The sequence below is a fragment of the Thermobia domestica genome, chromosome 1, assembly GCF_964235325.1.
Source record: "Thermobia domestica chromosome 1, izTheDome1.hap1.1, whole genome shotgun sequence".
NCBI classification, from domain to species: domain Eukaryota; kingdom Metazoa; phylum Arthropoda; class Insecta; order Zygentoma; family Lepismatidae; genus Thermobia; species Thermobia domestica.
This window is the reverse complement of record NC_137454.1, coordinates 394,079,523-394,094,264: the sequence shown is the minus strand read 5'-3', so window position 1 is coordinate 394,094,264 and position 14,742 is coordinate 394,079,523. Positions and strand designations below refer to the sequence as shown.

The following is a 14,742-nucleotide window of genomic DNA, read 5'->3' as shown; positions in this document are numbered from 1 at the left end:
TACGTAAAAGTGTAAAAATGTAATATATATGCGTACTTAGATTATTGTTTTAAACAAAATAAACATTTTAAACATGTTTTTTTTTGTTTAAAACAAAGTACTTTGTTTTAAACGTTTAAAACGTTTTAAACAAAAAAACATGTTTTAAACATAAAAAACGTTCTTTTTGACTTTTTTAAAAAAAATCTGTTTTTTTTTCAACCCTGTTGCAAACCAATAAGCAGATACATACAACCAGAATAACCATTTAAAATAGGGATAAAATACGTACAAGTCATTCAACAAGTAATTTTCTCTCCTATTAATATAATAATAATAATAATAATAATAATAATAATAATAATAATAATAATAATAATAATAATAATAATATAATAGTTTTTACGTCCGAGCCGTTTCGGGCTACTGTGCATTTTCGGTAATGCTCGGAAAATAGAATAGATCCTGGACCGCACGTTGGACCGATATTGTATTTTTACCCGTATGAATCAGGTTTGTCCGATTGAACCGTATGAATAGGGATGACCTGATAATCCCGTTTTTATGAAAACAAGCTTAGTCTGTCACTATTGTAAATGATGTGTTGTTTCACTTTATTATCATAACACAAATTGTTCTAATTATCATGTACGGACTCATAACGAGTCTATCGGGTCAAACGGTCCAAACAGGCCAAACACGGGTCAAACGGGTTTATCAGGTCTAAGGATCGAGTAAACCAAACGCAATGGATATCGGGCGGGTACAGTTTCCCCGAAAACTTCAAGCACTAATTATAGGTTAAAGTCAATACTTAAGAGCTCTAAATGTTTGCATTCACTTTTTTTCTTTTTTTTTCTTTTTTTAGTTAGCCGACCAACAAACTTGCGGATACATAAATATAAATGCTCAAATCTAAACTACTGCATTATATTATTGCAATGAACATCAACGTGATTTACTATTAGAAGTTAGCATGATGCACTAATGTTAGCCTTTTATAAATATTATTATTATTATTATTATTATTATTATTATTATTATTATTATTATTATTATTATTATTATTATTATTATTATTATTATTATTATTATTATTATTATTATTACAGTGAAACCTGTCTTTAGCGGAATCGAGTGGGACTTGCAAAAATTTCCGTTAAAGTCAGGTTTCCGCTTAGTGGAGGTAGACCTTTCCTTTCTTAAAAAAAAATACATGCTTAAAAGGGGCATACTGAGAAAATATATTGCTGTACGTACATTGTTTGATTACAGTACTTCTTTCTTCTACGAATAAATACACAAAAAATTAAAATGAATACAAAATATGCTATGCACACGTTTTCTTTATTTTTCTAATAGCCAAGCAGGGTCTTTTGCGTATATTGCTGCTTGGCTGCTTGACTTTTCGCATACACTTCAGCCTGAGAAATTAAACTAAGTGAATCAGAATCATTTTTTCGTAAGGCAAATTTTTGCAGTTCCTTTAAACTTCTGAGATAATCTTGATATGCATTTATTCTACACTCTTTTTGGAACTCGGTATCGTATTCCTCTTCTTCCTCTATCTCGTTTTCTTCTTTCCGACATTCCGTATGATTCTTGATGTAGTTCCGGGAATTAAGGACAATTTGTGGGGGTGAATATGAGTAGTGGTTGGGGAAGGTCAACACTGTCCAGAAATATTTTAACAAAAGAACGAACATTTTATCGCAGACAGTGTAATGTATATGTCTCACAGAATGTCTAAACATCTTCTAAACGCTGTAGTCCGAAACTCAGAATTTTCCGTTAAATGTTTATTTTTCTTTCCGTTGTCCGCGTAACACAGTTTCCGCTTAATGAAGAGAGTTTTACATGTTTTGTTCTCCAAAATTCGTGGGACCGTGAAACATTTCCGTTTAAGACAGTTTTCCGTTTAATAAAGGGTCCGTTTAAGACAGGTTTTACTGTATTATTATTATTATTATTATTATTATTATTATTATTATTATTATTATTATTATTATTATTATTATTATTATTATTATTATTATTTGTTTATGCCCTTCATGCAACTTAGAATCAATCTCACATAAAGCACTATATTAGACCTGATTGAACATTATTTTGAAAATTCTCACATAAATAGATAAAATAAACATTTGGAACTTAACACTTCAAGAGTTCAAAACATGTCCTAGTTTTCGTTTTCCTCAGTTTCTGAGGACGATTGATCTATCTCGATGACAACATGATCTTTGTCTCCATCAAAAATATTTTGCAAGAGACGATAACTTTGTTCAATGTCCTGGGAAAACATTATTATTATTATTATTGTTCGACAGGCCATCTCTCTATAATGACAATTTAAAACTTTTTTCTTTTTTAAAAAAAATGATTAAAAAGCATTCTATTAAGTACCTAAATCCTCACATGTATTAATGTATGCAGGTTAATATCTGAGTAATAAAGCTATCATTATTAATTTTCTGTGTATAGTATCGTAATTTGTAGTTTGTCCAGTTTTTATATAGGTGACGAATCACATTAGAAAGAAACTGATCAATTATATAATGACCTGTATAACTATATCTTAAAGTTAGAAATAATATAGGCCTACTTACAAGCAGAGCAGATAAACAGGCAGAATCTTTATTAAGCCTATTACTAATATTACATATTATTATTAGCAATAATAATAATGATAACTTAATTCCTGGCGCAACAGCCTTTAGAAGGCCTGGACTTATGGCACTCATTTCTGTGGGGTAATGTGTTTAGGGGTCTGCACGGGCTCGGGCTACTATGATAACCGTAATGGGGTTAGCCATACTGAGAGCTTTATACAGTTCTACCTGAGTTGGAGCGGCAACGCCGGAATCTAGTTACAATGAAGGATTTATGGTACACGGAGAAAAATGCATAATCCAGTCGGCATGTAAATGCTGTTTTTACCAGGTTACGCGCGTCACCACATTAAGTAATGTTGTTTCATCAGTAGTACGATCTACACCACCGTCCAGCGAAAATTTTGTATTGTGGAACCACCATTTCAAATCTAGAATTAACGCCATACCCATTCCGACGGTGGTAACATACGTAAATAATGTTGTTACTACCTTCCTACGAGTGTCCCCTCTTGGTTCTTCCTAAATCTGTGACTCCCTACCTTACGAGAGTAATAGTTTTTAACACGAAATCAATCATGTGAATAAAATTATCCAATCATAGCGAGTCTAGTTCGACGCCGAACTCCAGACTTGGCATGGTGTTCCCACCTACTGTACTTTTATACATGAAATTACATTACTTAAGGAGCGCATCCGCGTAAATACGATGTATCCACACGGAAATCCTAGTCCTTTTTTCTCAGTGTAGGGACAAGTAAACCCTTAGATCTTGACCTTCGAGGAAAAAATTGGTTATGTTTTATCGCGTACTATATATATGAGGATTTTAAGACAAATTGCATTCAAATTATGCCAAATATTGTATATACATAAATACAATAGGGGGCCCACATGAGCTTTGGGGGGGCTCGGGCCCCCGGCCCCCGGATCGGCACCCTTGTCTGCATAAGGCCCATCATGTCTTGAGACGCTGTAAAACGCTTCTAGTTTTCTGTTACCATTTTCGTTCTATGGCGATAAACGTCAAAACCGGAAATGGCAAGTTTGAACCACGTTTAGTTTGAATAGAGTTTCAACAGAGGAGATGGAATCTATTCTTGGGACTCTGGGTCGACTGCAAAAAAATGGTTCTTGATATCTGTTACCGTTGTTCCTCTACGAAAATCAATATTGAAATCGTCAGTAACAGTAAATTTGAACCACTTCCGGTTTCGATAGTGTGCTGTGGGTACTTTTGATATGTTGTGTTGGGACGGTGAGATGTTTTCGAAAAACAGAGTCTCGCTATCCGTTACTGTTTTCGTTCTATGGCGATAAACGTCGAAACTGGAAATGGCTAATTTAACACTTCCGGTTTGGATAAAGGGTTAACCAAGGAGATGGATCATATTCCTGGAACGTTTGAATGTTGTAAAGAAAGCTTCTCGATATCTCTTTCCGTTCTTCCCTCCCAAGTCAGTTTGTGGTGGACAACATGGTGCCCGTGGGTTTTCTCGGGGTACTCCCGTTTCCTTCCGCATTCTCATACCACCAGTTCTTTCGTCAGCATTCACTGATCTTAACCTTCATTTCCTTTAGCCTAAAAGGCATAATCCTGTAGTGTTAAATGAATAATTTAATTTAATTTCAATTTTCTTTACGTTCTTTGCTTTGACATCTGTAGACTGACGAACGGAGAGTCGCAGTCGTTCTGTAAGACTTCTGACACTTATAAATAGCGTACTCTGGAAATCTAAAAAGAACGATGATGATTTTGAGTTTAGCGTCCCGTTCAGCAACGAGGCTATAGGACACATGGACTTACAGTTATATAACGTGAGATCCGAGCCACATGAGCTCCCGCCTAGAATCGAACCCAGATCTCCTACGCTAAAGGCGCGTACACTAACCGCTTAGTCACGAGAAAAATCTAAAACGAAAGAATAATAAGTCATTGTGGCCTTCTGTTGCAGAAACAGTGCTCTCTATTACAACCTGCAACTTCTTTTTACTTGTAAAAAAAAATAAAAAAGAAAAGAAAAGAAAAAGAAATCCTTTCCTTATCTTTCGAGCATACGTGTACATTTACCTAAACAAAGAACTAACAATTTCAGTGCGTCCTCTTCTCTTTTCAGACGAACAAACGTCATTACAGTGGTTTCAATCACATGTATGATATCCCCTAGTCCCTAGCTGTATGCTTCGTTCAGATAGTATCACATATGTTCACACAGTACATGAAAGAACAAATAATAATAAAAATAAATGCAGAATTTTCGAGGAAGTGTTTTCTCTCTCTCTCTTTCCTGAGTCCGTCGATAGAAGCAGTGGACGGGCCGGCACATCGTGAACCGGTGAAAAGATCAACGTAACGAGATGGTGAAGGGCAAGAAACAATTCACTTACCTATTCAGAGTGTGGTCATGAGATGTTCCTTTCTGTTTTATTTTATTAGTAAACGTCATCATACTGTTCACGCCTTAATAAATTGGCGTATTCATTACGTAACCAATCAGAGCGTTCACTCAATGATACGATTTAGCCTTAAGGGCGGTCCAGTGCATTTTATGCACTAGTCTCCAAGTGACAGTTGTGGCCGAGACGTCGTGCGCGGTGGATTGGAGTGTGAGGACTAGAAATTTGCACGTGTTATCGGTAGGATTAGATTTGTCGCGGCGCGGCAGTGCTGTGACATTTATCGGATGGGGTGTAATCAAATAGCTATGGTGTTCACGAATGAGGAGATGGAAGAGGGTAAGTACACAATTTAATTTGTTTTGTGTAAAAACTAGTAAACAATGCAGATTGTATTCTTTGAGAAGCATCGCGAAGCTCACGCCCACCTTTTGAGTTAGTGAAGAAAATCGAACATTTATAAAGTGAACAAGATAGTCTTCAAAACACTGTATTATGAAGTAATAATTGTTCTCAAGATATTTCGTGTAGTCTTTATATTCGAATACCCAACATATAACGTTAAAAAGTACACACGCTAGTTTCTGGTCCATAAACAAAAGTTTAGAAACGGTTTTGTAAATACTACCAGGGTGGATCACTTTCTAGATATTTTTTAGAGCTCCCTATTGGATATGTGACCTTTGGTATGGGAGATCCAGTTGCGATTCCTGGTGGGGGCGTCTTGTGATTTGGATCCCACGTTAATCTGTGATTAGATCCACGCCAAATGTAGCCTCGGTGCTGAACGTCAGTCCAACGAACCAAGGTTTTATATATATTTTTTTGTATTTTTACCGCCGTTTTTTACTTTTATTTTTTAAAGTAGGGTGGGCGTGGTAATCTTAAAGCGGGATACAATTGTCGAACATATGCGAACGAAGGTCGACTATATGCCGGTTGCTCATTTTCAGATTTCTTCATGGAAAAATAATTAAGAATAACAAAAAAATGTATATCCACGAATGAAATAAATTCTCAGCCCTTTGGCGATTAGTTCAAGAGAAGGTGGGCCGCGGTGGCTCAGTGATAGAGTTCACCTCTTGTGCATGGGGTGCTTGGTTCGATCCCAGCTCGCGTCAAATGTGCTTTGTGAGTACAAACACCGTAGGCGTGGGTTTTCTCCGGGTTCTCCCGTTTCCTCCCACTTTCTTCATTTCAACATTTCATTCATTTCTCATCATCACCGTCTGCTTTAGTCTGGCCGGCATAATCGTGGCACGTAAAATTTACAGATTTAATTTAATTCAAAAGAATTTATGAAGCATTGAACAGGTCAAAGAATAACACCAATGGAAGTGTTTCATTGCTATCAGCACGAATAAGTCTTTATAGCAGCGTTTCCCAACCGGTGTGCCGCGCCGCGAATGGACCGTTGGTGTGCCGTGAAGAAATCTAAACAAAATTATTAATTCTATAGCAACGAAATTGCAAGACATAGGAAAAAATGTATATTTTTGTATTTCACATTACTATGAATTTCTACCATGGAAAAAATACTGCAATTGTAATATATTATTCTACATCTATTACTGTGTAGCAGACAGTGTTTCGGCTCGTACACATTTCCACGGTTAGCTGCTATGTTACACTTCAATTGAGAGTCATACTGACACCGAGAAATAGAAGCACTTGTACGGTGCGCGTCATGTGAACGTTCGTAGATCACTCATTCGCACGTGAATGGTAGAACAACACTTTGTTCAATAGCTGTGTTTTGACTTCGACGCATCACAAGCTGTGTGATTGCAATAATGTACACTGATTTTGGTTAAGATCGACCTTTCATCTCTGTGAGAAGGAGATCAGTAATCACAGAAAAAAATACCATGGTATTTTATATTTACAAATAATAATAATAATAATAATAATAATAATAATTAATAATAATAATAATAATAATAATAATAATAATAATAATAATGATGATGAGTGTGCCACGAGAATTCAAATTACACCCGTAGTGTGCCGCAAGTTGAAAAAGGTTGGGAAACGCTGCTTTATGGCCTATTTCGATAATCATAGGCAATTGCGTATGGAACGGAGGTTTCAGCAAGATTTAAAAAGATAATGTTTTACTATAGGCCTACTCGTGATTTCATTGCTGCTAATAGGAAATTCTAGCGGTAGAACCATAAGGATAACGCGATACTCATAGGCAATGGCATACACAAGGGAGCCAAGATACCAAAAATAATCTTTTACTATACTAATATATATATATATATTAAATCTTTATTTTCTGTATATTTTAATGTAGTAAACGTTTAAATGTATAAAAATATCAGGAGGGTCCTGAAAGAATGTGAGATTGAATGCTGGAACCCGTCTTGATGGAATTCTGCATACTCCACTCCCGCCAAGTGAACTTTGTGGTGGGCAAACACCGTGTGCGTGGGTTTCCTCGGGGTTCTCCCGTTTCCTCCCACTTTCTTCATTCTACCATTTCACTCATTTCTTATCTTCACCGTCTCTTTTAGCCTTGCCGGCATAACCGTGAGACGTAAAACTCAAAAATTTCATTTCATTTTTTTCCACTTTAGCGTCCTGCTATACAATGCACCTAGTCCGTCAGAGGCGTAATTCGGGACGTTCAAAATGTTCTTCATACTCGGAGTATCCCACTTAATTCGGGACAGGTGGGCAACTCTAGATCTTAGAGGAAGAAGCCTTAAAAATTGGGCAAAATATTTTAATTCAGTGATTACAATAAGTTCTTTTGATAATAGTTTTTTTTTAATTATTTTTTTTATTACTGTGTTGTTGCTAAGTTCTGCCACATTATTCTATATCGGTATTTTAATACTGCTTTTACAAATCCTTCCGTTTATTCTTCCCATCCCCTACCACCTACAAACCGTATCCACAAGATGATTCCAAACATAAATCTATTTTATTTTATCAACATAACTGTACCATTTCTGACCAGTAAGAAAGTTTGTTTTTTGGGGGGAAATCTGAAGAAAAGCTTGCTGAGATCATAATAGAGCAATCGGAAACCGATAGTGATACTGGTGCTATAGCTTTACCATTTAACAACAGTTTCAAAAGTAAGACCACCGTTGCTGTCAGCTCTGATGTAAATAATACTAATGTGTATAAAGAAGGACCTGCCTCGTTCAAAAAATACACGCAGATACTAAAAATACTGTGGAAAATCTTGAAAAAGCAGGTAATGTAAGTGACACTGTAGTCGTAAAATCGCGTACTTGTAGAAACAAGCCAAAAAAAGCAAGAAAGTGAGTTTTTATGGATATAAATGATAGGATGAAACTAGGCGAGTTAAAAGAATCAAAAGCAGGTGGGCAAACATTGAAGAAATTAAATATCTACGACCAAAATGTACAAGGGTTAAATTTTGACAAAAAAAAAAGTTACGAGTTCTTCCTACAAGAAAACTTAAATAATGTAAACGTAATTTGCATAACAGAACACTGGCAAAAAGGGAAAAATTTTAAATGTTTCAATTTCCCAAACTTTCATTTGGCAGCTAGTTACTGTAGATTAAATATGGAAAAAGGAGGTTCTTGTATTTATGTAAAAGATGGCTTGAAAACGAAGGTATGGTCAAATTTGCAGTCTTTGAATATAGAGAAATATTTTGAACTCAGTATTATAGAAATAGTTGATTATAGTCTTATAATTTTGTTCGTATATAGGACACCAGACAGTAAACTTCATTTGTTTGTGAATAACGTGACAGTTGTTCTGGATTTCTTTATAAAAATGAAGAACTCTACGGTTATAATAGTTGAACTAAATATTGACTTTCTTAAACCTGTAGAAAACGTTGATCTTAAATTATTTCTTAAGACATTTAATGTTGAACCGTTAGTGTCTCAGATTTTTAAATTTTTTTTTTCATATGTAAGTAGGTACCAATGAAATTATGCTAAATTATTTTTTTTACCGATTTTTTGGATGAGAAATGGGCCGGGGAGAAATTTTTGAAAAATGTGAATTTTGCTTCAATTTCACTTTTTGGCACTCAGCATCATAGATCTAAATTACCATAACTTTCTCATTTATGAAGTTCTTGGGCTCATCCAGGTGTCAAAGAAAGCTTAATTTTTGCTCTTTTAGTTGATCTTAAGTAACCTTGCAAAAGGCTAAACTGTCAAACATTAATGGGCATACAAACACATTTTAGGTTTTTTTTTTTTTTTTTTTTTTTTTTTTGTTACAAATTGTGCCATTGCTCAAAAGTTACAACTGTGAAACTTTTGAAACTTTTTTTTGTACATTCATCTTAACACGTACATGGTATAGTTAAAAAATAAAGAAAATGTTTTTTGTACTTTTGTAATTATTATTTTTTATGTACGGAAATATACAGTTTTAAGTTTTGTTACAAATTGTGTCATTGCTCGTAAGTTTCAACTATGGAACTTTTTAAATAGAATCGTCTTAGCACATACATGTTATGGTTAAAAAATAAAAAGGGTGCTTTTCGTATTTTTGTAATTATTATTTTTGTACGTCAGAGTGCAGTTCATGAATCGCTCTGGGCCTTCTATATTCTACTGGCCGGAAAATGAAGACTTTTGTTGGATAACTTTGGAAATATCATCTGGGAAGTTCCTGCTCCATCTCTTACAAGCCAATCAGCCCGAACTTACGTTACTGAAAGCAAAATTAAAAGAAGACATCATATCATCAATGAAAAGAATGACCTGTGAAATATAGGACACAACATTTTGTATGTAAATCTATGTAATTCTTAGAAGTATTACTGGTATGTGTGTTTATTGTTTTCATCTATGTACATTAGTCTATTATTTCTTATTTCCGTTGATATAGTTTGTAATAATCACTCAACCCCTTACATTGCTAGGCCTATATTTTTCTTTCACAAAACCGCAAGGTTATTACAAAAGAGGTATCCTTTTTTGTTATTTAATCATACCTAGTAAATGCAAACTAATCCTATAAAAAGTTACAAAAGTTTGATAATTGTAAGCGATGGTATAGCCTAATTGGAAAAAAAGTTGAAAGTCATAGTCAAAGTACAAAAATATATTATTATGGTAATACCAAAACTACACATTACACCAGTTCTATTTTAAGGCACACTCAATATTTACTAAGATGATTATTTGAAGAAGTTTTAAAGTGTGACAGTTGTCACTTCAGAGTAAGGATGGCCAAAATTTTCCGGAATCGGAAATTTCACTTTCAGGATTTTTTCCGAATTCCAGATTTTTTCGAAATCGGAACTTTACCGAATTCCGAAATTTTTCCGATTTTACTTTCCGGAATCCGGAAAGTAAAAATTCCGGAATTAGCCATCACTACTTCAGAGGAAAGGCATAATCTTATAACAACAGTAAAACTATATATTTCTGTACATCTAAAACACAAATAATAATAATAATAATAATAATAATAATAATAATAATAATAATAATAATAATAATAATAATAATAATAATAATAATAATAATAATAATAATAATAATAATAGTTGCAAAAATACCAAAAACACCTTTTTTATTTTTATATCATTTATGTGCTAAGATAATTCTATTTAAAAAGTTTGAAAAGTTTCATAGTTGAGCAATGACTTACGAGCAATGACACAATTTGCAACAAAACTTAAAACTGTATGTTTCCGTACATAAAAATAATAATTACAAAAATACAAAAAAAATCCTCTTTATTTTTTAACTATACCATGTACGTGTTAAGATGAATGTACAAAAAAAGTTTCAAAAGTTTCATAGTTGTAAGTTTTGAGCAATGGCACAATTTGTAAAAAAAAAAAAAAAAAAAAAAAAATGTGTTTGTATGCCCATTAATGTTTGACAGTTTAGCCTTTTGCAAGGTTACTTAAGATCAACTGAAAGAGCAAAAATTAAATTTTCATTGGACACCTGGATTAGCCCAATAACTTCAAAAATGAGGAAGTTATGGTAATTTAGATCTATGATGCTGAGTGCCAAAAAGTGAAATTGAAGCAAAATTCACATTTTTCAAAAATTTCTCCCCGGCCCATTTCTCATCCAAAAAAATCGTGGGAAAAAATAATTTAGCATAATGTCATTGGTACTTATATATGAAAAAAAAATTGAAAAGAATCTGAGACATTGAAGCACGGTCATGTTTTAAAATTAAGTGATTTGACATGGAATAACCCTGCTATTTAATAAACTTATCTCTCTCTTCCGGGATATTTCCTGATATTCTAAAAACAGCGAAAATTACACCAACATTCAAAAAGGGCGTCAAAAGAAACGTAGAGAACTACAGACAAATTTCAATTCTTCCGGGCTTCTCAAAAATCTTAGAGTCAATAATGAAAAATAAATTGGTATTCTTCCTACAACCAAAAGATAATATCAAATGAACAGCATGGATTTATTAAAGGGAAATCGGTAGATTCAGCACTTTTCAATTTCACAGAAGAGGTACGTGAAAGCCTAGATAATAGAGAAAATTGCATTGGACTATTCTGACATCTTACAAAGGTTTTCGATTTGGTACCACGTAAAGAGCTTCAAAAGCTAGATGACAGTGGTGTAAGGGGACTAGCAAATCACTGATTTAAATCATATCTAGAAAATCGTAAACAGGCAGTGCAAATAAAACATTCGGAAAATACAGGGAGTAACTTATCATCGAAATACATATCCAAATATCAAATAAACCCATATGGTGTACCTCAAGGGTCTGTCTTAGGTCCTATACTATTCTTAATATACATAAATGATCTCACATGCAACCTACATCAAGCAAAAATAACGTTATTTGCAGATGGCACTAATATTCTTATTACTGACAAAGATAAACATATCGAAACTAAAATAAAAACTACAACTACTGAACTTTCAAATTGGTTTTCAAAAAACAAAATCAAATTAAATTTGGAGAAAACAATAAATAAGTGTAAATTTCCACCAGACCCAAAAGAAACAACCTAATCTAGCAAATATCATGCTTAACAATACACTAATACAAAATACATCAAAGGTTAAGTTTTTCGGGGTCATACATATCAGACACCCTCACATGGGATGATCATATAGCTATTGTCACTTACCGGGAAGCTAAGTCAAGGGTGCTATGCAATTAAAATACTTTCTAACATATTAAACCTCTATACACTCACATTAATTTATTTTAGTCTGTTTCAATCGATATTGAGTTACTGAATTATTTTTTTGGGGAAACACATCTAAAAGTAAAGTAATATCCAGATTACAAAAAGGATTGTAAGAATAATTACCAAATCAAAATATAATGAGCATTGTAGGCCAATATTAAAATATATATATATATATATATATATATATATATATATATATATATATATATATATATATATATATATATATATATATTAGGGATGGCCAAAATTTTCCGGAATCCGGATTCCGGAAATTTTGTTTTCCGGAATCGGAAAATTTACTTTCCGGAATTCGGAAAAATTCCGGATTTCGGAAAAATTCCGGAATTCGGAAAAATTCCGGAATTCAGAAAAATTCCGGATTTCGGAAAAATTCCGGAATTCAGAAAAATTCCGGATTTCGGAAAAATTCCGGAATCCAGAAAAATTCCGGAATTCAGAAAAATTCCGGATTTCGGAAAAATTCCGGAATTCAGAAAAATTCCGGATTTCGGAAAAATTCCGGAATCCAGAAAAATTCCGGAATTCGGAAAAATTCCGGAATTCGGAAAAATTCCGGATTTCGGAAAAATTCCGGAATTCAGAAAAAAATCCGGAATTCGGAAAAATTCCGGATTTCGGAAAAATTCCGACATTCGGAAAAAATCCGGAATTTAGAAAAAAATCGGAATTTTTCCGAGATCCGGAATTTTTCCGATTTTACTTTCCGAATTCCGGAAAGTAAAAATTCTGGAATTGACCATCCTTAGCTAGTAGCTGTTAAAAGAGAAACACAATAATGAATAGGCTATATATACTGTATTAATTTCTTGTAGTTGGATATGTCTTTATCATTTTCGTAGACAATTGCTACTGCAGTTATTTACTACTTTATGAGAAAGGTCTTATTTTCACACACAAAAAAGTCGCCGGTATGTCTCAAACATTATCGCGTTCTCACCTGCAGCTGCTCCAAAGCACTGCAAACTACTTTTTAACCAGGCGAAAGGCAGTGAAGGAAAATAAATCTCAACAAATATTCTAATAACATTCGCTTATTGTCAACATACCTACAGTGAGCGCAGAAAGTGTTCGTACACCGTGCATACTTTATATTGAAAACAGCTAGCATGAGAATGGGAGGTGGAAAATATATATATAACCAGAATTAAGACTACACATTCATACATTTTATTTCTATATACAAGAGAAAGGGCAAACAAAGACAATCACTGTTTTGTTCAGAAGAAAAGAGAGAATTCCTTTTTTGTAAACACAAAAAGTCACCGTACACTTATGATTGAATTAATGCTTATAAAGTATATTACGTTATTTAATATTTTGTGGGATTACCCTGTGGGATTACCCTGATTAATGATTGTCTGTAGTCTTCGTGGCATTGATTTCACCTGTAGTAGTTCGTAGTTCTGTAGCTTCGGGACTGATTATGTCCCATTCTTCTTGAATAGCTTTTCTTAGGCCTTCTTTAGTAGACAAGCTGTGCCTTCTGATTCTTGTCTCCAGAAGAGATCATAGATGTTCTATGGGGTTCATATCTGGGGATTGGGGAGGTGTGCGAAGCTGTTTCAAGGTATTATAGAGTCAGGGGCGGATCCAGAGGGGGGCGATAGGGGCGATCGCCCCCCCACACAAGAGGAAACTCTTATTTTATATATAAATAAACCCATCCATAACAAGTTTGGAGCTCTTAAAAGTAGCAGTATTACCGCCGACCGCCCCCCCCCCAGAAGTCCGTCCTGGATCCGCCCCTGGCAAACCGTGCAGACAGGCCTCGTTCAACAGTACAAACAATAATTGCGATGTATAATGTTTCTATCACTGTGCGAAACCATAAAAATAATAATAATAATAAAAAAGAACTGGAAGACCAAGAGTGTTGAGTGAACAAGATAAACGTTACATTATTAGGGAAAGAAAAAAGGTTCCGAAAAGTAGTGCTGTGCAACTGGCAACGGATCTGGAAACACGCGGTGTTAAAGTATCAGCCAGTACAGTGCGGAATATTTGCAGGGTATCATGATCGGATAGCCAGGAAAATGTTATGGGTGAACAAGACAAATCGTATAAAGAGACTAAAGTTTGAAAAAGAGTATAAAGATAAGGGATCAGGCTTCTTTCTGGAATAGGGTCATATTTTCGGACGAAAGTAAATTTAATCTTATCGAATCCAATGGGAGGCGTATGGTATGGCGCAAGGTGAATACAGAGATGAATCCTCAAAATCTCGTCCCTAAAGTAAGACACGGAGGAGGGTCCGTGCTCGTCTGGGGTTGTATGAGTGCCTCATGAGTGGGTCGTCTCCACCTTATCGATGGAGTGATGATCCACAAAGTGTATATTAACATATTAAAGGAATATCTCCATACTAGTGCGCAGAAGATGGTTCTTGAAAACAATTTATTGTTCAGCAAGACAACGACTCCAAACATACAGCGGAAAATACTCGATTGTGGCTACTCTATACAGGGGCGGATCCAGGACGGACTTCTGGGGAAGGTGCGCTCGGCAGTAATACTGCTACTTTTAAGAGCTCCAAACTTGTTATGGATGGGTTTATTTATATATAAAATAAGAAAGTTTCCTCTTGTGGGG

General features: G+C 34.5%; 1 protein-coding gene across 2 annotated transcripts in view; it reads left to right on the top strand.

Moving 5' to 3' along the window:
* The first annotated feature begins 5,173 nt into the window (after nt 1-5,173).
* LOC145665300 (nuclear factor NF-kappa-B p100 subunit-like) overlaps nt 5,174-14,742 on the top strand; it is a 441,938-nt gene continuing 432,369 nt past the window's right edge. Inside the window, exon 1 of one of the 2 annotated variants that reach the window (XM_081732596.1) lies at nt 5,174-5,324. In XM_081732596.1, the coding sequence (XP_081588722.1) occupies nt 5,273-5,324 (52 nt within the window). In that variant the 5' untranslated portion in view covers nt 5,174-5,272. The remainder of the gene's footprint in view (nt 5,325-14,742) is intronic. The other variant, XM_081732599.1, reaches the window with a different exon arrangement.